The sequence below is a fragment of the Bos indicus genome, chromosome 5 (genome assembly GCF_029378745.1).
Source record: "Bos indicus isolate NIAB-ARS_2022 breed Sahiwal x Tharparkar chromosome 5, NIAB-ARS_B.indTharparkar_mat_pri_1.0, whole genome shotgun sequence".
Lineage (NCBI taxonomy): Eukaryota > Metazoa > Chordata > Mammalia > Artiodactyla > Bovidae > Bos > Bos indicus.
Genome location: NC_091764.1, coordinates 103,245,338 through 103,269,564, shown reverse-complemented (window position 1 = coordinate 103,269,564; position 24,227 = coordinate 103,245,338). Strand labels below are relative to the sequence as shown.

At 40.1% G+C, this 24,227-nt stretch overlaps 2 protein-coding genes across 5 annotated transcripts in view; one reads left to right on the top strand and one right to left on the bottom strand.

The window, feature by feature from the left end:
- Positions 1–24,227, top strand: part of LOC139182962 (antigen WC1.1-like) — a gene marked incomplete in the record, with an annotated part of 771,738 nt that overhangs the window by 133,688 nt on the left and 613,823 nt on the right.
- LOC109558889 (antigen WC1.1-like) overlaps positions 1–24,227 on the bottom strand; it is a 61,362-nt gene that overhangs the window by 16,293 nt on the left and 20,842 nt on the right. For all 4 annotated transcript variants that reach the window (XM_070788637.1, XM_070788638.1, XM_070788640.1 and 1 more), the window contains 6 exons: positions 22,712–23,020; positions 22,304–22,621; positions 14,165–14,257; positions 13,749–14,063; positions 12,377–12,691; positions 740–1,054 (listed from right to left, as the gene is read on the bottom strand). In XM_070788637.1, the coding sequence (XP_070644738.1) occupies positions 740–1,054; positions 12,377–12,691; positions 13,749–14,063; positions 14,165–14,257; positions 22,304–22,621; positions 22,712–23,020 (1,665 nt within the window). The remainder of the gene's footprint in view (positions 1–739; positions 1,055–12,376; positions 12,692–13,748; positions 14,064–14,164; positions 14,258–22,303; positions 22,622–22,711; positions 23,021–24,227) is intronic.

Here is a 24,227-nt window from a genome sequence, read left to right as displayed (position 1 = left end):
ACTCCTGGACCATCAGTGCTGCTCAGAACACCCCACATGTGCCTTTTTCAGTTCCTATTACAGTCCCTCTCCCTCCCAGGTGCCATAACTCTCTTCTACCTTCTTCAAAAATTACATCTGTCCCATTACTCCTATTCATATCAAACAAACCCCCAAATTCAATTCTCTTAAATCATTGAAGTCATCAGGTATAAACTATATAATTTCTTACCATAAAACACAGAAATTGTATTACTTCCACTTTTGACTTGTCAGTGTATGGCTAAGTGTTCTTCCAAAGTTTTGGCCTATACAGATGTCTTAAAAGAAAAAATGAGCAGAGAATCTCTGATAGTAACAATCAAAGGAGAACCTATGACTCAGAGCACTTCATCCAAAGTTCTCTGGTCTTACCTGCAAAGGCCTATGAATATTTACATCTAAAATTTCAAAAGAGACTTGCAATTTGGCACAAATCCATCAATTCCTGTCTCATGTGATTGATCTTCATCTTCATTATGAAGATCAGTTTTCATTGGAATAGTTTAATCTACTATGTCAGTAAGATCACTGGAGAAGAAATAGAGACTTACAGCAGGAAAGTAAATGAAGCACATCACCCACAGAAGCTTTGTGCATTCACGGAGGATGGGTCTGTCAGTCCTCTCTAGCCCATCTATATCCTATTGCCCCAGTGATCAGACACCAGCTTCCATGGCACTTTTCATTCTGCCATCACAGGGTAATACACTGACCATACCTGAGCAGACGACTCCTGCATCATTCTCATGACTGCAGTTGTGCAGTCCCCAGCCCCAGGAAGGGCACTTCCACACGTGGGATTCCTTTCCTCTGCAGTCCAATGCGTTCAGCCAGATGGGCCCTGATCCTTCCCCAAAGTGAGCAGACCCCATGGCATTGAGGGCATCTCCACAGCCCAGCTGCCTGCACACCACGCGGGCATCGTCCAAGTCCCAGCCGTTATCACAGATGGTGCCCCAGGAGCCCTCGTCAAGGATCTCCACTCTCCCGGCGCAGAGACCTCCTCCGTCCACCAGGCGGAGCTGTCTGCTGTCTGAGGAGACAGAAATGGGACAATGGGGCATTGACAAGGGGGTAAAGGTCTTCTGTCCTGTGGGACCTTCACCTGAGCAGTAGGGGGCGCTCTCCTCTGAGGCTTCAGAGTCCCCTGGTTCTGACAGGGAGTCATTGCACTGGGGCAGCACCTGAGTCTGGTTTCTTACAGCAGTGATAAGAGAATAATAACATTGAAAATGGGCAAAAACAGGAAATATTACACTACTGAGTAGGGTGAGACAGAAGTGTTAACCTCTGATTTGTAGAGTTCTGCACAGCATCTGAGAAAGACTTAAAAGAAATGTTAATCTCTACCAGGAGCAATTGAATGAGTTCAGAGTCACAGGTATGGGCTGGCTGCTTAATGGATTCCTTATAAATCACACACACATTGGTGCCCTTGACCTGAGAGCTAAAGGGATTAGATTAAAGGAAATGGAGTCAGGACCCGGCCTCATCAGAAGCCCTAGGTAGCAGCCATGAATCCTCTATCGTTAGAATCAGTCTCCTTGGTACAGTCACGCAGAATTGAAAAACAAATGGACCTTGAGATGTCTTGGTTTGCCCCAGAATATTTCACTGATGGCTCTAAGCTTCAGACTCCAGATCTGGATACTTTGTTTTAAGAAAATGTGATCTCTTTGAGTGGATTGGGCAACCTTGCATGAGAAATGTCTCAGGTGATATTGATTGACATTGACCAGATTCCACTGGGAATCTTGGAATGCTGCTTCTCTCAAGTAAATATTATCTTTTCTTGCACTTTGTGTCAGGAATCGCTATTATTCAAAGTTAGGGGTTATTTGTTCTCCAGGGGGAAAATATTATGCATTTATAACTTTACCATAGAGCAGAAATAGGTTAAATTCTTGCTCTGAAAGCATTTGAACAAACGATACTGACAGACTCACTGCGTTGTTCTTCTTTAATACATAAAAAGCAATGTAAAGAAAGGTTAAATGATGTCTATTCAGTGTTGCATTTTAAGTGAATGATGAAGTAGAGAATAAAATTTAGAATTTTATACTTTCATGAAGAAGGGTTCCAATGGAGGGGTTCACAGCAGGCCAGTGGTCTGCTGGATACAACTTTAAATGCTATAAAATGTTAGATAAAAAATGAAGATATTAGACATTTGTGGACACAATATGAACTAGACATGCTAAAATTCTAAAGAATGGAGATCATTTCATTGTTAACCAAGGATCTGAAGCTTCTCTTTCTCTATGGGAATTTCCCAATTTGTTGCCTGGGTTAATGGATCAAAGTGTGACAGAGAAGCCTGCATGACTTGGGGGTTACCTGGTGCTGCAGTGACAAAACTGGAGACTTGAGAGCCTCTCTCATATAGCAGATTTTCTCCTCAAATATCTGCCCAGTAAACACGCTGTCAATGACAGGAGGCCAAAGAACTGTGTCAAACACCTTGGAAAGAGTGGATATTCCTTCATCCCCCTGACTGCTGAGCTACCAAAACATTCAGGCTTTCAATTATAAACTCTAAAAGCCCATAACACAGGGGCAGAGAAATCAGACGTAGACTGAGTGCTACAAATACTGCAACCCAGACTTGTTACAGCTCAACCCTAGCTAGTATTTAGACATCTGGGTGGTCTGAACCCCTTCTCCCACTTGCTTAACAAAACAGAATATGAATCCTTTCAGGTGTTAGAAAATGTATCTGGGATATCTTATTTTCTTATGCATCATTTTTCTCATTCAGTTAAAAATTGCATGGTATGTAAACAGATGGATGACATGACAAATTTAAAAATTGAAAAAAGGAAGGTAAGAGAAGGCAGAGACACACATGCTAGATATGCTGGAGTTAGCAGATAAGGATTTTAACTATGAACAATGTGTTTAGGGGGAAAAGAGGAAAGGAAAGAATCAGTAGGTGAAAAATGTTAACAAATAATTGTAACTATAAGAAAATCAAAGGAACAGTTGCCAACTGAAAATAAAATATGTAGAATTAAGAACTGAATGAATAGGTTTAAAAGAATTTTAGACAGAACTGAACACAGAATTAGTGTCTTAGAGGAGTCCTAAGAGAGATGAGGAGGAGGAAAAAGAGAAGGACGAGAAGGAAAAAGCGGGGGAATAGGAGGAGAAGAGAAACAGAGACAGTGCAGCAGAAGTAATATTTGAAGATATAATAATTAAGAATTTTTTAAATGGATAGAAGTCTATGAAAACCTCCACATCTAGTAAAGCTGCAAAAAATCAAAGGAAAATCTGGAATAAATTTTTTTAATACCAAAGAAAGAAAAAAAGGAGAGAAAAAGGAACATGAAGCACATGGGTCAATTAAAAGGAAATGGAATACTGCATTGGGATGACCCAGAGGGATGGTATGGGGAGGGAGGTGGGAGCGGAGTTCAGGATTGGGAACACATGTACACCCGTGGTGGATTCATGTTGATGTATGGCAAAACCAAAAACAATATTGTAAAGTAATTAGCCTCTAATTAAAATAAATAAATTTAATTTTAAAAAAAGGAAATGGTAGATACTAACCCAACAATATCAGTAATTGGACTTGCAATCTAATTACAATGGATTAGATACTTCAAATTAAAGCCCCTCTACTAACTGATAAGGAGAAGGAAATGGCAACCCACTCCAGTGTTCTTGCCTGGAGAATCCCAGGGACGGGGGAGCCTGGTGGGCCGCTGTCTATGGGGTCGCACAGAGTCGTACACGACTGAAGCGACTTAGCAGCAGTAGCACTAACTGATAAACCAACAAAATTTGTGTAAATGCTACCTGCAAGATACTCACATTGTATATGAGAGCGAAGGAAGGTCAAAAGTAAAATGATGGGGAAAACGTATATATTATGTGAATACTAGGCTTCCCAGGTGGTGCTAGTGGTAAAGAACTTGACTGCCAATGTAGGAGACATATGAGACATGGGTCCAATCCCTAGGTCAGGAAGATCTCCTGGAGGAGGGCATGGCAACCCACTCCGGTATTCTTGCCTGGAGAATCCCATGGACAGAGGAGCCTGGCTGGCTACAGTCCTTAGCAAAGAGTTGGACATGACTGAAACGACTTAGCAAGCCTGGACACATGTGAATACTAACTATAAGAAAGCTGCAGTAGCTATAGCAAGGTCACAGAAAGGAGATTTTAAGGGAAGATGTGCTAATTTAGTTAAAGAGAATATTTTCATGATTATACAGTGGTACGCCCTTAATAAAGATATTACAGATATCAGAATCCAGGGAAGATATTGAAACATAGCTTTGAAATACAGAATAATACTTGACAGAATGAAAAGAAGAAATAGATAAAATAACAATCAACCTGGGGGAACTTTAACAAATCTTTTTCAATACCATGCAGGCCAGGCATACAAAAAAGAAGGAAGACTATAGTAGATGTAAAACACCACAATCAACACATTTAGCTAAATAACATATAAAGAGCAATGCACCCAATAATGAAAGAATTCACATTATTGTAAATGCACTAGGAACATTTATCAAAAATGACCATATGGTAGGACCAAAACCTTCAGATAACTGAATCTATACAGAGTATTTACTCTGGCCACAGTGTAATTAAATTAAGAATTAATAAGAAAATACGGTTAGCCATCCTTATTTGGAGAAATTAAGCAACACCCTTCCAAAACAGTACCTGGGTCTGGGAATAAATTTAAACCTTAGAAAATATTGTGAAATAGTGATAGCAAAGATATGATATAACTAAATTCTTCTAATGCAACTAAAGTAGTGCTTAAGGGAAATTTATACTTTAGATTTAGAAAAGAAGAAAGGCTGAAAATGAAAAAACATGTAAGCTTCTATTTAAGAAACTAGGAGAAGAGAAAATAAAGCTTAAAGGATACAGAAGTTGGGATTAACAAAGAAAAGAACAAAAATTAATTTTAAAAAAGAAGGTAAGCATGGTGGTAGTGATGGTGGTTTAGCCCCTAAGTCAAGTCCTACTCTTGCGACTCCATGGACTGTGGCCCACCAGGCTCCTCTGTCCATGGGATTTTAGGAAAGAATATTGGAGAGGGTTGCCGTTTCCTTCTCCACGGAATCTTCTTAACCCAGAGATTGAACCTGCATCTCCTGTGTTGCAGGTGGTCTCCTGCATTGCAGGTGGTCTCCTGCATTGCAAGTGGATTCTTTACTGCTGAGCCACCAGGGAAGCCCAAGGTAAGCATGATAGAGAAAACAGAGGAAAACCTTTCAAACATGGCTCCTTGAAAACTGATAACCACTGAGCAATACTAACGAGAACAAAGAGAAAATGAAGTTAACAATACCAAGAATGAAGAAATGTCACTATAAATCATACAAAATTTTTGGTCATAGTTTTATTGAGATTAAATTTACATATCTAATGTGGATAAATACTCAGAAGATATTCAATTTCTCCACAACCTTGCCAACACTTATTCTTTTTTTTTAAATCATAGCCATTTTGAGAGGTGTAAAATGATATCTCTTATGGCTGTGATTTACATTTCCCTGATGACTAATAATGTTGAGCATATTTTCCTATACCTATTGGCTATTTCTATATCTTCTTTGGAGAACTGTCCATTCAAGTCTCTGGTTAATGTTTTAATTGGGTTATTATGCTTTTTTTCTTGTTGTTGTTTTGCACTTGAGTTTTAGGATTTCCTTATATATGTTGCAAATTGTCTATTTTTGCCTGTTCTTTTGGTGTCATATCCATGAAATCATGAAATAATGTATATTTATTTGGTGAGGAACTAAATTATCAGGTATCTAAAATGTAATTTGTATATGTTGATGATATTACAACATCACACACAGTAAAATAAATTCAGATTCAGTAAGGTTATAGATTCATCTCACATGCTAGTAAAGTAATGTTCAAAATTCTCCAAACCAGGCTTTAGCAATACGTGAATCGTGAACTTCCTGATGTACAAGCTGGTTTTAGAAAAGGCAGAGGAACCAGAGATCAAATTGCCAACATCCGCTGGATCATGGAAAAAGCAAGAGAGTTCCAGAAAAACATCTATTTCTGCTTTATTGACTATGCCAAAGCCTTCGACTGTGTGGATCACAATAAACTGGAAAATTCTTCAAGAGATGGGAGTACCAGACCACCTGACCTGCCTCTTGAGAAATCTGTATTCAGGTCAGGAAGAAACAGTTAGAACTGGACATGGAACAACAGACTGTTTCCAAAGAGGAAAAGGAGTATGTCAAGGCTGTATATTGTCACTCTGCTTATTTAACTTATATGCAGAGTACATCATGAGAAATGTTGGACTGGAAGAAAAACAAGCTGGAATCAAGATTGCCAGGAGAAATATCAATCACTTCAGATATGCAGATGACACCACCCTTATGGCAGAAAGTGAAGAGGAACTAAAGAGCCTCTTGATTACAGTGAAAGAGGAGGGTGAAAAAGTTGGCTTAAATCTCAACATTCAGAAAACGAAGATCATGGCATCTGGTCCCATCACTTCATGGGAAATAGATGGGGAAACAGTGGAAACAGTGTCAGACTTTATTTTTCTGGGCTCCAAAATCACTGCAGATGGTGACTGCAGCCATGAAATTAAAAGACGCTTACTCCTTGGAAGAAAAGTTATGACCAACCTAGATAGCACATTCAAAAGCAGAGACATTACTTTGCCAAAAAAGGTCTGTCTAGTCAAGGTTGTGGTTTTTCCTGTGGTCATGTATGGATGTGAGAGTTGGAATGTGAAGAAGGCTGAGCACCGAAGAATTGATGCTTTTGAACTGTGGTGTTGGAGAAGACTCTTGAGAATCCCTTGGACTGCATGGAGATCCAACCAGTCCATTCTGAAGAGATCAGCCCTGGGATTTCTTTGGAAGGAATGATGCTAAAGCTGAAACGCCAGTACTTTGGCCACCTCATGTGAAGAGTTGACTCATTGGAAAAGACTCTGATGCTGGGAGGGATTGGGGGCAGGAGGAGAAGGGGACAACAGAGGATGAGATGGCTGGATGGCATCACTGACTTGATGGACGTGAGTCTGAGTGAACTCTGGGAGTTGGTGATGGACAGGGAGGCCTGGCATGCTGCAGTTCATGGGGTCGCAAAGAGTCGGACATGACTGAGCGACTGAACTGAACTTAAGGTTATAGATATTCTTTACTCAAATTATAAAATTATTTGAAGAAAATAATATGATGCTTGGGGCTGGTGCACTGGGACGACCCAGAGGGATGGTATGGGGAGGGAGGGGGGAAGAGGGTTCAGGATGGGGAACACATGTATACCTGTGGCGGATTCATTTCGATATATGGCAAAACCAATACAATATTGTAAAGTTAAAAAAAAAAAAAAAGAATTTTTTGTAAAAAAAAACAACAAAAAAAAAACTCCTATATCCTCAAAGAAAATAATCTGATTAAAAGCTATTTTGAGATGAAGAATGGCATCTGAAACACTGCATTAAAGGCAGAATTCATAAAAGTAAAACATAGTATATTTGATCATATAACCACACCACATACACAACCCTAAAGACATATGCAAAAAATGGGGTACTTTCAGAAGTATTTAAGAAAAGCAGTAAGTGGTGTTAATTTGTAGAGAGTTCCTATAAATAAATGAAATTTTAAACATTCTAGAGAAAAAATATAAACAATGATGGAAGATATCTTATCTGAAATACCTTTAAGTATTTACTTGTTTATCATGTCCACATTCCACGACAAATACACACACATATATACCCCTGAATGAAAGTTCCACTAGAGCAAGGACCTTGCATATCTTATTTACCCAATGTTTCTGCTATTAGGATGGTGATTGCACATTCACCGTTCAACAAGAATGCATGGAGAAGCTTTTCTAAATACCATGATGGGGCTTGATAAATATTTATTGAATGAATATGTAGACGAATAAAATTCAGTGAAATAGAATTTCTTTAAATTCATGGTAATCAGCAAAATAGTAAAGCAAATATAAATTAATAGTGATGTTTTCTGATAATGGTGCATATAAAAAATAATTAGTACATAAGCACAGAATTAATTTATATTCAAATTTCCACTTACGTGATTTTTAAAAAGCTTTTCTTAAATTTATTTTTGGCTGTACTGGGTGTTGGCGCTGCACGTGGGCTTCCTCTAGTTGTGGTGCACAGGCTTAGTTCTTCCATGGCATATGAAATCTTCCTGGGGTGTGTGCATGTGTGTGCTGTTTCTTCAGTCGTGTCCAACTCTTGTGACCCAATGGACTGTAGCCTGCCAGGCTCACCTGTTCATGGGATTCTCCAGGCATGAATACTGGAGTGAGTTCCCATGCCCTCCTCCAGAGAATCTTCCAGACCCAGGGATCAAACCTGCATCTCTTATATCTTCTGCACTGGCAGGCAGGTTCTTTACTACTTCCTCGATGGGAGATCAGATTCATGTCCTCTGCATTGACAGGTGGATTTTTAACTGCTGGACCACCCGGGAAGCCCCACTTATGCAATTTTCAATAGACAATTATTAAATAAATTCTAAGCTACTGTTATGTGTTATTCAGTATGACATTGGTCAAGCAAAGATTGCTATAAAGAGAGAAAACTCTTTAAAAAGGGAATATATAGTAAAAGTCAGGGGAAAAAAAAAAACAAATAGCTACCTAGTAAGGCAGAAATGTGTGCAGTAGACTCAAATAAATTTTCTAAGAAAGATTTGTATTTAGAGGAAGCAAAATTAACCCAAAAAAAGACACAAAAGAATTGTAAGTGAAAGAAATACACGTAAGTTCAAAAAACACAAGAAAATGGAAGTGTAAATGGCTCTTGTCATAAAATATGAGAACTTGTGTATTCTTTCCACATCATCCTACCAAACTTGCTACCCTCTTCATGCAAAGAACCTCTCAAAAAATGATGGCAGGGCCTCTGTGAGGTGATTGCTCACTTTCAGGGTTAGAGACTTCACCACAACCCATTTTATGGTGCTTTATTGTTGAAAAAATATCATAAATAAAAGTCCAATAGTTTAACACTACTTTGGCCTTTGAATGAAAAGACAAAGATATGAAGAAACAGAGGCAAGGAAAGGGACAAATCTCTGCTTTTGAAATATCTATCTCATTTACTTTAATCTATCTCATTATCTCATTTGTAGATTTCAGGCAATGCCCAACATATCATTCAAGGTATACCTGAATGGGGTGTGTGTGGAAGGTGGGGAATAAGAGAGAGAGAAATGTTGAAGGAAGTAAGGTGCTATGGTTTGACTATTTGTCACCCCACCAACAATTTTTGTTGAAATTCCAATTCCCAGTGTAATGGTATAAGGCACTGGAGCCCTCTTAAACTCTTCCAAAAAGGATGAAAGGAACACTTACAAAGCCATTTTATGAGGCCGAGATTATCCTGATACCAAAACCAGACAAGGACACCACAAGAAAAGAAAATACTGGCTAATATCCCAAATAAATATAGATGCAAAAATCCTCAACAAAATATTAGAAAACCAAATTCAATAATACCTGAAGAGAATACTGGACAACCCACTCCAGTATTCTTGCCTGGGAAATCTAAGACAGAGGAGCCTAGCTAGCTATAGTCCATTGGATCACAAAGTATCAGGCACAACTTAATGACTGAACAACAATAATAATAACAACACCAAGACCAACAAGGATGCAAGGATGGTTCAATATTCACAAATTAAATCAAGGTGATATACCAAATAAGATAAAGGCAAAAATCATACCCTTTCAACACATGAAGAACAAATATTTGACAAAATTCAACAGCTGTTTATGATACAAAAGGTCTTTACAAAGTAGATATAAAGGGATTATACCTCAACAAAATAAATATCATATGACAAACCCTCAGCAAACATCCTACTCAACTGTAAAAAGCTGAAAGCTTTTCTTCTGAGGTCAAACACAAGGCAAAAATGCCTACTCTCATCACTTTTATTCAACATAGTTTTGGTAGTTCTAGTCAGAATCATCAAGCAAGCAAAAGAAAATAAGAACATCCAAATCTGAAAGGAAGAGTCAAAACTGAGACACTATTGAAAACTTTAACACATTGTGAAAGATATTAAAGAAGGCACAAATAAATTGAAAGATATTCTGCACTCATGGATTGGAAGACCTAATATTGTTAAAATGATCACACTACACAAAGCAACCTACAGATTGCTACCATCCTTATCCAAATTTCAATGAAAATTTTCACAAATATGGAACAAAGAATTCTGAAATTTGTGTGGAACCACAAAAAAAAAAGTGAATAGCCAAAGAAATCTTGAGACAGAATGACAGAAGGGTCGTGCTTCCTGATTTCAAACTATATTACAAAGCTGTATTAATCAAACAGTATGGTATTGCTATAAAAAATGGACACAAAAATCACTGGAACAGAATAGAGATCCCAGAAATAAACCCAAATATATGTGGTCAATTAATTTATGACAAAAAAGTAGAGATTATAGCATTGGGAAAGGACTGTCTCTTCAAAAATGGTGTTGTGAAAGCTGGATGGTTACACGCAAAAGAATGAAACTGAAAAACTCTTACACCATTCACAAAAATTAACTCAAAATGGATTAAAGACTTTGACCATAAGTCCTGAAGCCATAAAAATCCTAGAAGAGGGACTTCCCTTGTGGCTGTGGTAAAGAATCCACCCACCAATGCAGGAGACTCAAGTGTGATCCTTGATCCAGGAAGATCCCAGATGCCACGGAGCAACTCAGCCCATTCACCACAACTGTTGAGCCTGTGCTTTAGAGCCCGGGAACTGGCAACTGTCAAGCCCACATGCCACAACTACTGAAGCTCGGTGCCCTCCAGCCTGTTCTCCTCCACAAAAGAAGCCACTGCAATAAGAAGCCTGTGCAATGCAATGAAGAGTAGCCCTGCTCACTGCAATTAGAGAAAACCCCATGCAGCAACAAAGACCCAGCACAGCCAAAAATAAATAAATTTTAAAAATTATTTTAAAAATCCTAAATAAAAATTAGGGTGAAAAGGTCCTGACATCAATCATCATGAGGATATTTTGGGTTTGATGCCAAAAGCAACAAGAGAAAAAATAAGCATTGAAACTACAGAAAGCTAAAAAACTTCTGCACAACAAAGGGAAAAGGTCACAAAATGAAAACGTAATTTATGGAGTTGGGGAAAATATTTGCAAATTACATTTCTGACAAGGGTTAATATCCAAAATACTTAAAGAATTCATACATCTCAATAGCAAAAGCAAACCAACAGACAATCTGATTAAAAATGGGCAGAAGACCTGAATAGACATTTTTTTTTTCAAAGAAGACATAAAGAGGGCCAAGAGGTAGATGAAAAGGCGCACAATGTTATGTCATCAGAAAAATGCAAATCAAACTATAATGGGGTAATATCTCACATCTGTTAGAATGGCTTTTATCCAAAAGACAAGAAAAAACAGGAGTTGGTGAAAACTCGGAGAAAAGGCAAACCTTGTGCACAGTTGGGCGGGGCAGGGGAGGGGGGAATGTGAGTTGATGCAGCCCCTATGGAGAACAGTATTGAGGCTCTCCAAAAATTAAAAATAAAACTGTCATATGGTTCATCAATTTCACTTCTGGGTATTTATCTGAAGGAAACAAAATACCAACTTGAAAAAACTGTGCAACCAAATGTTCATTGCAGCATTATTTACAATAGCCAAACAACGTAAGTCTTCACTGATGGATAAATGGTGATATGTACGTATGTCCAGCCAACAAAAAGAAGAAAATCCTGCCATGTGTAGCAACATGGATGAACCTTGAGGGCATTATGCTAAGTGAAATAAATACCATATGATCTAATTTATATGTGGAATCTTAAATCAAATACCAAAAAAGGGGGGTTCAGAGATGCAGAGAACAGTTTGGTGGTTGCCAGAGGTGGATTGATGTGGGCAAAACAAGTGGAGGTAGTCTAAAGGTACAAACTTGCAGTTCTAAAGTGAATTCCATGAAGATGTAATGTACAGCATGGTGACTACAATGAATCTGTATTATATACTTGAAAGTTGGTAAGAAAAATTCTCCTCATAATCAAAAAATTGTAATGATACATGGTGATGGATATTACTAGACTTATTGTGGTGATCATTTACCAATATACAGAAATATATAAGCTTTACATTTAACACCTGAAACTAATACAATGTTATATGAATTATATCCAAATTAAAACTCTAAATAACAAGGTTGAAATGTGGATTAAATTAGCTCCATCCGAACGTCATTTTGTGGACCCAACTTTAACTCATCACTTAGATAGTTTAAAATATAAAATCTCACTACTGACATCCTACAGGGTTGGGACAGACACAGAGAAACAGCCAGCAAGTCACCTGCACACGAGATATAGGCTTCCTCCTTTGGAGAGCAGGAAGTGTAATTCCAAGGGTCAGAAGGACACTGCCAGAGAGAGGTATCAGTGCTCCGACACCGAATTCCATCTACCCACTGGGGTCTAGAACCTTCTCTGAGACCAACAATAGTGTTGAGGGTTCCACTCTCCCCACAGCCAAGCTGTCTGCAGATCACGGACACAGTGATGTCTTCCATGGGGCTGCGGCAGACACTGCCCCAGGTCCCGTTGTAGAAAACTTCCAGCCACCCAGCACACTGCTGGTCCTCGCTCACCATCCTGAGGGCCAGGAACTCTAAGGTTGAAAGAGAGGAGACAGGACACAGTGAGCTTTCCCCTCAGTGCTCTGGGTTTTCCTCTTTCCCAGAAATCGTGAACACTCACCCTTGACCCAGCTGAGGAGATACCCACTAGGTGACAAGACTGAAATCTGTCTCCCTTTTACTTGACTTTGTCCATTAATGTCTGTCTTTCTATTTCTACCACAATGATGTAGTGAATACGAACAGAGAGAAAGACCAACATAGGCACCTGCAGGGAAGGGCCCTGAGCCTTGTTTCCTGATAAAACCTGTAAAAGAGCATGTGAAAGGGATGTGGGTAGTGGAGAAACAGGCAGAACAGTGAACCCACAAATGTCTATGTTCCAGTCTTTCAATCCTGTGAATGTTGCCTTATATTTCAAAAGGGGTTTTACAGACATTATTAAGACAAGAAACTTAGGAGCTTGGGATGGTGAAACTAACCTGCAATATTATGAATTAACCATATAAACCCAATCTAATTATCCCTAAAATTGGAATACTCTTCCTGAGTGTGGTTAGAAGAAGATGAGACACTGAAGAATGGTCAGGGGAGGGAATGTTGTCTGAAGAAGAAGATGGGCTCCAAGCCAAGGAATGAGGCCATAGGAACCAGAAAAGACTGGCAAACGAGTTCTCCCCAGGGCCTCCAGGAAGAACGCAACCCTGTGGACACTGGGGTGTTGGTCTACGGAGACCCTTGTCAGACTCCTAGGGTATAGAACTGAACAGAGTAAATCTGTGCTTTCATTACAATGTCAACAGGATCACCAGACTGTACTACCACAGGGAACTGAAGGAGAGCCCTGCTTTCATGTGGAAACCGCAAGAAACGGCTCTACCAGGAAACACTGCTGAGAACAAAGGACCAGACTCTCAGCTGCTGCAGAAGGAAGTGAAAGCACTTAGTCTTCACGTCTGCTGGAAACATAGGCTCCATGGGAGGAAGCCTTCTTCTCTGGTCCTTTCAGCATCTATCCCTCAGGACTCAGACTCCTTTCTTCCAGGGCCACACCCCTCCCCCTTCCTGCGGACAGTGTGCAGCCCAGACCTGAGCAGATGACCCCCGCGTCCTGCTTGTGTCTGCAGTCGTGCTGCCCCCAGCCCCGGGAAGGGCACTTCCACAGGTGAGACTCCTTTCCTGTGCAGTTCAGGTCGTCCAGCCAGATGGGTCCTGATCCTGCCCCGAAGTGAGCAGATGTCGTGGCATTGAGGGCTTGTCCACAGCCCAGCTGCCTGCACACCACGTGGGCATCGTCCAGGTCCCAGCCATCATCACAGATGGTGCCCCAGGAGCCCTGGTCAAGAATCTCCACTCTCCCGGCGCAGTGACTGCCCCCATCTACCAGGCGGAGCTGTCTGCTGTCTGAGGAGAGAGAAATTGGACAATGGGGCGGTACCCAGGCAGGGGTGGGGGTGGTGGGGGGCTGTGGACGAGAAGCGTCTTCTGTCCTGTAGGACCCTCACCTGAGCAGTAGGGGGCACTCTCTTCTGAGGCTGCAGAGCCTGTTGGTTCAGAAAGGGAGTCGCTGCACTGGGGCAGCACCTGGGTCTGGTTTCCTGCAGAAATAGCAATGATCAGAGGGACATGAGTTACCGGAAGATAGTGAAGGATAGAGAAGCCTGGCGTGCTGCAGTCCAGGGGATAGAAAAGAATTGGACACGACTGAGCGACTGAACAGCAGCACATAATCTTTGCTGTTACATTCACTGAGAAGTGAATGTGTCTCCCTCTCTTGAAGTTCTGCTGACCTTTGTGAATTCCTAGTAAGTTATAATGCTGCTGCTGCTGCTAAGTCACTTCAGTCGTGTCTGACGGCAGCCCACCAGACTCCTCTGTCCTTGGGATTCTCCAGGCAAGAATACTGGAGTGGGCTGCCATTTCCTTCTCCAATGCATGAATGCATGCCAAGCCTTCCCAGTCATGCCCGACTCTGTAGTAACAGAAGGGAGTTAAGATAAAGTTGCTTGACTTTCAGCACTAGGTCTGAAAACGCATGCAGCCTCCTGTGAAATCACTGAGGACTTTTGCTTTAGGGCAAGTCTGCCCTGTTGAGACACTCATCGTGTGGAGATGGTCATATGCAGGTCTCTGGTCACTCAGTTCAACCCAGGTGACCTTCCAGTTGCCAGGCTTGTCCTCATGAACCATCTTGTATCCGCAGCCCAGTTGTGTCCTCAGATGATGTCAGCCCAGCTGATACTGGGCTACAACCTGATGAGACTCCAAGACAGTACAAATCAGAGCGCTTCCCAAATTCCTTTCCAAACTCCAGGAAATCGTGAGCAAAAGTAAAAAGGGGTTTTAGGATGGTAAGTTTTGTTGGAAATTTGGTTATGCAGCAATAGTAACCAAACACTTATAATTACCACACTACTAAGTATTTACTGGAGAAGGCAATGGCACCCCACTCCAGTACTCTTGCCTGGAAACTCCCATGGACAGAGGAGCCTGGTAGGCTGCAGTCCATGGGGTCGCAAAGAGTCAGACACGACTGAACGACTTCACTTTCACTTTTTCACTTTCCTACATTGCAGAAGGAAATGGCAACCCACTCCAGTGTTCTTGCCTGGAGAATCCCAGGGACGGAGGTGCCTGGTGGGTTGCCATCTATGGGGTCACACAGAGTTGGACACAACTGAAGCGACTTAGCTTAGCTTAAGTATTTACTGAAGACAACTGAAGTGTTTGTTTTCAGAACAACTTGTATATGCATATGCATAGCATCTTTATCCATAATGGCCCAAATTTGGGATGCCACCTAAAACACATGACATTGCTTTTGGAACAAAGTAACAGGCAGAAGCTAGAAGGGGTGAAGGAGGTTATTAGCAGAAGCCTAATGGGCTTGGGCAATGCTGTCAATGAGGATTCAAAGGAAGTGAGGAAATACAATTGGGGCTGAAAGAAAAATATATGTTGATATTTATGCAAAATAAAATGGTTGCTGTAAGTGACTAGATTTTGAAGTACTTTGTTACCCGGCAACAGTAACCAGAAACACCTTTTTTCAGTCTCAGTAACTATAGAGCAAAACAAGCAAAGCCAGTCACTAAATATTTAGAACATTTGAGTGGGGTGATTTAACAAACATACCTCTCAAACTAGAGAATACACCTTATTCTAAGCACTTATAGGTCATTTTTCAAGGCTGATCATATATTATACAAAAAGTGAGATCCAAAAATTTTTTCAAAGGGTAAAATAATTAAAAATATGGTGTTTTTTTTTTTACTAAAGTGGAATTAAGCTAAAAACAAAAGACAAATAGTAAAATCTCCTGTTATTTGTTTTGTAGCTAAGTCATGTTTGACTCTTTTGCGGCCTCAAGGGCTGTAGCCCATCAGTCTCCTCTATCCATGGGATTTCCCAGGCAAGAATACTGGAGTGGGTTGCCATTTCCTTCTCCAAAACCTTCTGTAGTGAGGTATAATTTTCATGCATTAAAATACACATATTTTGAGTATGTTTTCATAAGTTTGACAATTGCCTATGCCAGCATAACCATTATCACAGTTAAAATTCAGAATATATAGGATTATTCGCAAAGTTCCTATGTGCCTCTTGCAACCAATAAAAGCCCCACAAACCCAGATCCAGGCAAATACTGATCTGTCTTTTATTATAATAGATTAGTTGTATTTTTTGAGAATTTAATAAAATCATACAATATGGAATCCCTTTTAGATGGCTTCTTTCATTTAGCATGCTTTGAGATTTTCTGTGTAGTTGGATTTATGAGTAGCTTATTCTTTCTATTGTTAAAGTCTTACATTGTATGACTATGCCAAAGAAAGTTTTCCTTTCTTTCACTAAAGAAAATTAGAGTTGCCGGGAGCCAGCATATTGCATATTGAGTGCATATTGCATATTGAGTGCAGCACTTTCCACAGCATCATCTTTCAGGATCTGGAATAGCTCAACTGGAATTCTATCACTGCTGGGAGCCAGCGTGAGGAACTCTGCCCATGACAAAGGTCATGAGGAAGGAGGCTCGGCATACGCAAAAGCGGGATCGAGCCTCAGGGGTCCCCCTGGAAATTCTCGAGCATCTACCCCCAAAACCAGAGTCTGCCTACTTTCTGCTTTGTGCTTTCAGCTACACCTCTGACTTTACAGGGGGCTGTCCCCCACTACCTCTCTCTGAAAAAAGAGTTAGCTTACAGCTCCAGTTAATAATTCCTGGGTGTGACAGTGTTTCAACCTACAAACTCCTTTGGAAATCCTCTAGCCTGCCTGAATAGGTTTTTCCGGCCACATGTGATTGTTCAGAGCCTCCCAACTGTGAGAGGCAGGAGATGTTCTAAACCGTCTAAACACAGATTCTTCTGAGTAGTTAAAAGATTGATTAGAAATTGTATTGGTGAAGGGATTTTCACTTGTTGGGCCAATGTTTGCTGCTAAGTTTCCATATCCCGTACCTGCTGTGTCCCTGGCAGTGTATTGATTAATATAATTGGTGTAAGTAGTAGCTTTAATGTTTGTAACCTGGGACCCTTGAGTTAATTCTTTTTCTTGTTATAGCCCACCACACCTTTGCTCTGTAGGAATGCAACTTTATCTAATGCTTTTGGAGGGTGGCTCCTGACCAATCACCTTTAGAGAAAAATAAGTTTTCTGAAGAAAGGGCCTTAAAATGTTAACAGGCCTCCAGGGCAAAAGATGATGCAAATCACCTAAGCTTTTGCATATGATAAGTTTACAGGAAGAAAGCCTGGCTTGCTGCATGACTCTACCCCTTCCCCCATTATCCTCTATGCATAACTTAAGGTATAACAACTACTTTGGAAAAAAAAGTGCGGGCCTTGTTCACCGAAACTTGGTCTCACCATGTCGTTCTTTTTCTTACCTTCTGGCTGAATTATTCAGCCTCTTTTCTCCACTGAACTTCCTCACTGAGCTATCCTTATTTCAGCCTCTTTTCTCCACTGAATTTCCTCACTGAGCTATCCTCATCCTATTACTCTTTATATCTTTGATAAATATTTAAATAAATAGGTCGCCTATGCCGTCTCTCCTTCGAATACCCTGGATCAGCCGGGGCTGGACCCCGGCATAGAGTGGTTTGTACTATCTTACTCTTTTAAATAAACACGTCTGACTTTTCTGCCTAAATTTTTTGTGGACATTCTTTTCATCCCTCTTGGGTAACAGAAATTTTGGGTAACATAGAGTTGCTAAGAGTTGTTTTCTCTTACTTTATCATAAGCAATGTATAAAGGTTCTAGTGGATCAATAACCTTCTCCAAACTTGGAATTGTCAGTCTCCTTAATTCTAGCCAGTCTAATTTGTGATTTATATGTCATACTTTAATTTGAATTTCTTTAATAGCTAATGATATTTGATATCTTTTCATTTACTTATTGGCCATTTGTATATCATCTTTGGGAAAGTGTCTTTCTTAATATCTTGCCCATGTTTAAACTGGATAGTTCTTTACTTATTTTTCTGTTATAAATTTTTCACTTATTCTTATTACAAGTCCTTTGTTAGATATCAGTTCATTTCAGTTGCTCAGTCGTGTCCGACTCTTTGCAACCCCATGAATTGCAGCATGACAGGCCTCCCTGTCCATCACCAACTCCCAGAGTTCACTCAGACTCACCTCCATCGAGTCAGTGATGCCATCCAGACATCTTATCCTCTGTCGTCCCCTTCTCCTCCTGCCCCCAATCCCTCCCAGCATCAGAGTCTTTTCCAATGAGTCAACTCTTTGCATGAGGTGGCCAAAGTACTGGAGTTTCAGCTTTAGCATCATTCCTTCCAAAGACACCCAGGACTGATCTCCTTTAGAATGGACTGGTTGGATCTCCTTGCAGTCCAAGGGACTCTCAAGAGTCTTCTCCAACACCACAGTTCAAAAGCATCAGTTCTTCAGCACTCAGCCTTCTTCACAATCCAACTCTCACATCCATACATGACTACTGGAAAAACCATAGCCTTGACTAGACGAACCTTTGTTGACAAAGTAATGTTTCTGCTTTTGAATATGCTATCTAGGTTGGTCATAACTTTCCTTCCAAGGAGTAAGAGTCTTTTAATTTCATGGCTGCAATCACCATCTACAGTGATTTTGGAGCCCCAGAAAATAAAGTCTGACACTGTCTCCACTGTTTCCCCATCTATTTGCCATGAAGTGATGGGACCAGATGCCATGATACTCGTTTTCTGAATGTTGAGCTTTAAGCCAACTTTTTCACTCTCCTCTTTCACTTTGATCAAGAAGCTTTTTAGTTCCTCTTCACTATGTATTGCAATTAACTTCTCCCTGTTAGTTGAATGCCATTTTATTGTCTTAATTTTTTTTCAAAAATCAAAAAGTTTTAATTTTAATGAAAATCACATCTTATTTTTTAATGGTTAATGTCTTATCTGACTTAGGAAATGTTTGCCTACTCCACAATCATAATAATGTTTCTTATGTTTTCTTCTACCAGTTTTATAATTAAATTTAATATGGGAATAACCATTTATTTGAGCTACCCTGATGGACTGGGATTTTTCTTCAGGGTGAGGATGAGGGGAATGGCACTTATGATGTGAAATCAGGATCATGGTTCATCCCCCCCATCCCATGAAGATATTCAATTAGCAGATCATTTTTGAAGAGAATATATTTTCCCCTTTGAAATATCTCTATGCCTTTGTACAATTTCAACACATACATGGGTTTGGGTCTGTTACTAAACTTTATTGTGTTCTGTTGATCTATTTAGCTATTCTTATTCAATGGCCATGTTGCTTGGATATGCAGTAGGAAACTTGAAGTTCTTTTTGGCCCTTCTTTTTCAAAATTGTTTTGTCCATTTCACTTCTTTCACATTTAAATAAATATTTAGAATTTGCTTGTAAAGTTCTACAAAAATATTGCTTGGCTTTTTATTAGGATTAGATTTATTTTGTGTACTAAGTGAAGAGAATTGACAGCCTATTAAGTTTTCTAATCCATGAACATGGTATCCATTTTTATATTTTAAATGCTCTGTGACTTTCAATGAAAGCCCTTTAGATATTTTAAGTTTCTTCCTACATATTTAATAGTTTTTATACTATAATAAATGGAATTTTCCCAATTTCTCCCTAGATTTTGCTGGTATAATGTAGTACCACTTATGTTTGGTTTATGGTTCATTGGTCATTAGTGAAGACAGTCTGTGTACATGGATGAACTCTATGTTAGTCATCAATCTAAGCAATCACATCAACCCTAAGCAATGTGAACTAGCTGGTCCTGCATGTGACCAGCAGAGTTTCAAATTTTAAACAGTATGCTAAATAATCATTTAGTTATTTCACTTTATTCAATATTTTTTCTGCTACTTTTATGATTCTTTGTCTTTGGTTTTTACAGTTGAATTATGTTTCTGAGAAAAGGTCTTTTGCATTAGGATTATAAGGTTACCTATTAGTTTTATCAGCTTGAATTTTCAAGCCTCTCCCCAAGTTAGAAAAATTCACAGCTATTATTCATTTAAATACAATTTCTCCCACCCTCCCCCTCTCTTCTCCTAGACATTTTTATGTTAGCATAGACCCATAAGTCACATAGGATATATTCTTCCCTTTTTACTCATTTTTGATCACTGAGTCTATCTTTAATTTGATCTACTCTGTTGTAGATGCTCTTTGCTGCATTTTTCCCTATTTCATTCATTAAACTCCTCAGCACCAGAATTTCTGTTTGGTTCTTTTTATAACTTCTCTTTATTAAACTTCTTATTTTTCATCTGTTGTTGCCCTTATTTCATTGAATTGCCTTTCTGTCTTTTCTTACAGCTCATTCAGTTTCCTCAAAACAGCTGAATTGGGTTCTTTATAAGCTAGATTGCAAAGATCCATGTCATTGGCATGTGTCTTTGTCAGTTTTGAAAAGTTACTGTTACTCTTTGGTGATGACTACTTTCTTTAATTCTTCAAGTTCCTTGAAATTTTGCTTTGCTGCTTTTGACTTAGATGTAGCAGACACCACATTAAATTTTTACTGATTACCTTCAGGTGGTATATACTCTTCTCTGACCTTATATAGATTCACTCTATATTTATTGCTTCATCTTATAGAAAATACCTTAAGCTTTTATGTCTTATTTGGTCCATAAAACTCAACAGGCTGCTGAAAACCTCTCTTCTGTTTTGCAGAATGTTGAGCTACAGCTCAAGCCTGTGGTTACCTCCCTGCCCCCAGACCCTAGTCTGTTTTTTAAGATCACTCCATTTACTGGAGTTTGCTTTCATTTCCACACTTGGAAACACACAAAAGCAGCTGTCAGAAGGGTGGTAGTAAAGATGATTTACTAAAGATTTAGTACCCTCAGGGACTTGGAGTACCTACAGGCCCAGGGAGAGAGATCTTTGGGTGACATTCTCCTAGAGGCTTATGGATGGGCTTCCTGCTGAAGCACTGAGTGTAGTCGCAGGAATTGCATCCCTTTTACACTCTTTGACATTTTTAATGATCTTTCATATTTCCTCTCTTGCCTCAGTCATGGAGGTTCAGCCCTAGAACTCTGGGTGCTGCTGGAAAGAAATTGGTTTCCCCAGCAATATCAAGTGGGCACTAGCTCATTGCTTTCCTTTTCGCCCATGAGAGAGGCCCCACCAACTAGTTCAAATTTATGCTGTCACCTCGGGGTAAGGAGCAGCACTGGCAAAATCCTTTAATCCTCCCCAATAATTCAAACTTAACTTTTTTGGCTCCAACAGAGTAATGAACTCTCCCTTCAGGAATCCTGGACTTCTAACAATTTCTATAGGTATCTGACCAAATGAGCACTCACCATGTTTCTCCATGTTTTCCCTGACCATGGCCCAGGGGGCTGGGACAGCTTCACTACTCCTGCTGGCTCCAGTCTGTACCAATGTCTACCCACCTATTACTGGATGCCCAGGTGAGTGACCATCTTCCTGGTCCTTTGATATAAGTTATGGATCCCACAACTTTCACAGAGGCACTTTTAATCATGGATGTATGGTTAATTAGTTGTTAAAAAGAGAAGCAAATAGGAAGGAAGCAAACCACCATGATGCTGACATCATTCCCTCTTTGCCAAGACTTTTACACAATTAGCTGAAGTAGAGAAGTTCTTTGAATAGTTCCATTTGAAATGACATATGGATGAATAGAAAATCTGAATAATTCTGATTTATTAAAAATACTGAATTTGTAGTTAAACCTTTCTACTATAACTTTAAAACAAAACAATTTCAAGTTCAGATGTATTTCAAAATTGTTAATAATGTGTGAAATTGAAATTTCCTGAATTTGAATGATGTCTTAAGAAATACATGCTGAGGTTATCAGGTAAAGGAAACTGATGGGCATAGAAATTCTCACATGGTTCAGTGGGGGAAAATCTCTGACTGAGGTATACCCTTTTTGCTTATATATTGTTCACTATGATTATACTTAAATAGCTATGTTTACTTAAAATATGTATTCTCCTTTATGCTTCTTGCCCTGATCTGAAACATGAATGAATAATGACAAAACCCATATTTCGTCATGAAATATCTAACATTTGAAGTCAGTTTTCCCTCCCTCCCTGCCCTTGGAGACATATCACTCCAGGAGCATCCTGAGTACCAACAGCCCTTCCCTCTCTCTTACCTGAGCAGATCACAGAAGCCGTGTTACCATGAGAACAGTCAGAACCACCCAGGGAAGTCACAGGGCAACTCCACAGGAAAGACTCAGCCCCCAAACAGTGAAATCGGACTGTTGAGATCTGGTCATCTCTGCCCACCAAGTGTGGTCCTCCGGGGGTGGAGATGGCGACTCCACAGCCGAGCTGACGACAGACAACATTGGCATTGGCCAGACTCCAGTGGGAGGCACAGAGCACTCTCCATCGTCCAGAAATGTTCATCTCCACCTGCCCCTCACACTGAGAGGAGCCGTTTGTCATGAGCCGGATTTCTGAGTACGCTAGTAGAAGAAGACAGGATTTCAGCAAAATCTCATGATTTTCTTACCCCAACAAGAGTGCAGGGAGGTTAGTCCTGATCTACATCTCACCTGAACAGGCAACCTGAGCAGCTCCACTGTGGTGACACGTGCCCCCTGGGCAGGGCACTCTGGGGCAGACCCGGAGCTCGGGCTCCTCCCCCTCACACCTGAACTCCTCAGCCCAGACCTGGCCATCAGACTCTCTGAAGGGCATGTGTTTCAGGACAGATGCAACCTTGCCGCATCCCAGCTCTGCGCAGATGACCTGGGCAGTGGGGAGTGTGAAATTCCCATCAGACACTGGGATCCAGGCTTTTCCAAAATGTACTTCTACACGCCCTGAGCAGGGTCTATCCCCTCCAAACAGACGCACAGATCCTAAGATAAAAATAACGACAAATACAGTGAGTTTTCATTTTCCTTGCTTGCAAATTGAAAACAATATGCCACAGGCAATGGTGTGAAAACTTTCCAGGAGTTGAGCATGAACTGAGAATTTAACAGTTAGTGTCAGAGTTGCATTTTCATGACCGAGTTTCTAAAGAGAAACCCAGAAGCAGGGTCAATTTCAAATGACTGGATCCCAGCAAGGTATACTTTGAGGTTGGTTAGAAATGTGAATTCCTTTTCTGAGGTCCAGGAAACTACAGGGACCAAGACAGATCATCTGTCTGGCTAAATGCCAGGTACATATATTTTATTTTGGTTAGAGAAGTTTCTCATTTAGGAGCCTGGGATCTACAGAGCCCCAGAAAATAACATGTAATGTGTGGCACTCAAACTTGAGTATAGAGACATGAAGAGCAGAACCAAACCAGAGCAAAATGGCTGAGAGTGTAGAGATCTATCTTCTGGACAAAGTTAGAAAGCTTTTCTGAGACTTTCTGCTACTAATCTAATCAGTTTTTTCTCCCATGTGCCACTCCTCAAGTGGCTTGGTGTAGAGAAAATCATATAGGCTGGATCCATTAGTGCATGCCAACCTGTAGACAGATAATCGCTCAAGAGAAGAAATACTGACATAATAACTAATTCACTTTTAATGTACCAAATTTTATTTTTCTGATAATTTTTGATGACAAAATATTCCAAGAATTTCTTAGATTACCTAAATAGGAAAAAAGATGAGTCTGTTCTGTTAAGTAAGCTCAGAAAGTCACAGGAGAGAGAAGGGATGGTCTTAGAAATTTCTCTTGAAAACTTGGTATTTGTCAACAAACCTGGGAGAGAATGAGTTCTGAATGGAAATTTATAAAACAGTGAGTTTGCCAAAGAGTTCCTACTACAGACTTTTCTTCTGAAACAGAAATCATAAAGAACCATAAGGAGTGGTATTAATTGATTTTAATTCTATCATCATGCTAATTCTGTATTCATATCTGACATCAGTGAGATGATAAAAAAGGAGGGTCCCCAACCCTCACTCTCCCAAAGAAACAGTGTGCCCCCAGCAACATGCCTGCCAACTTCAGACAGAACTGACTCAGAAACTGCTCCCTGATGTGGCACAACCCTGCACCACCATGGTCCTAGGCAGTCCTGTCTGCCCAGACATCCAGAAGGAGTCACACCATTTGGCATCCGT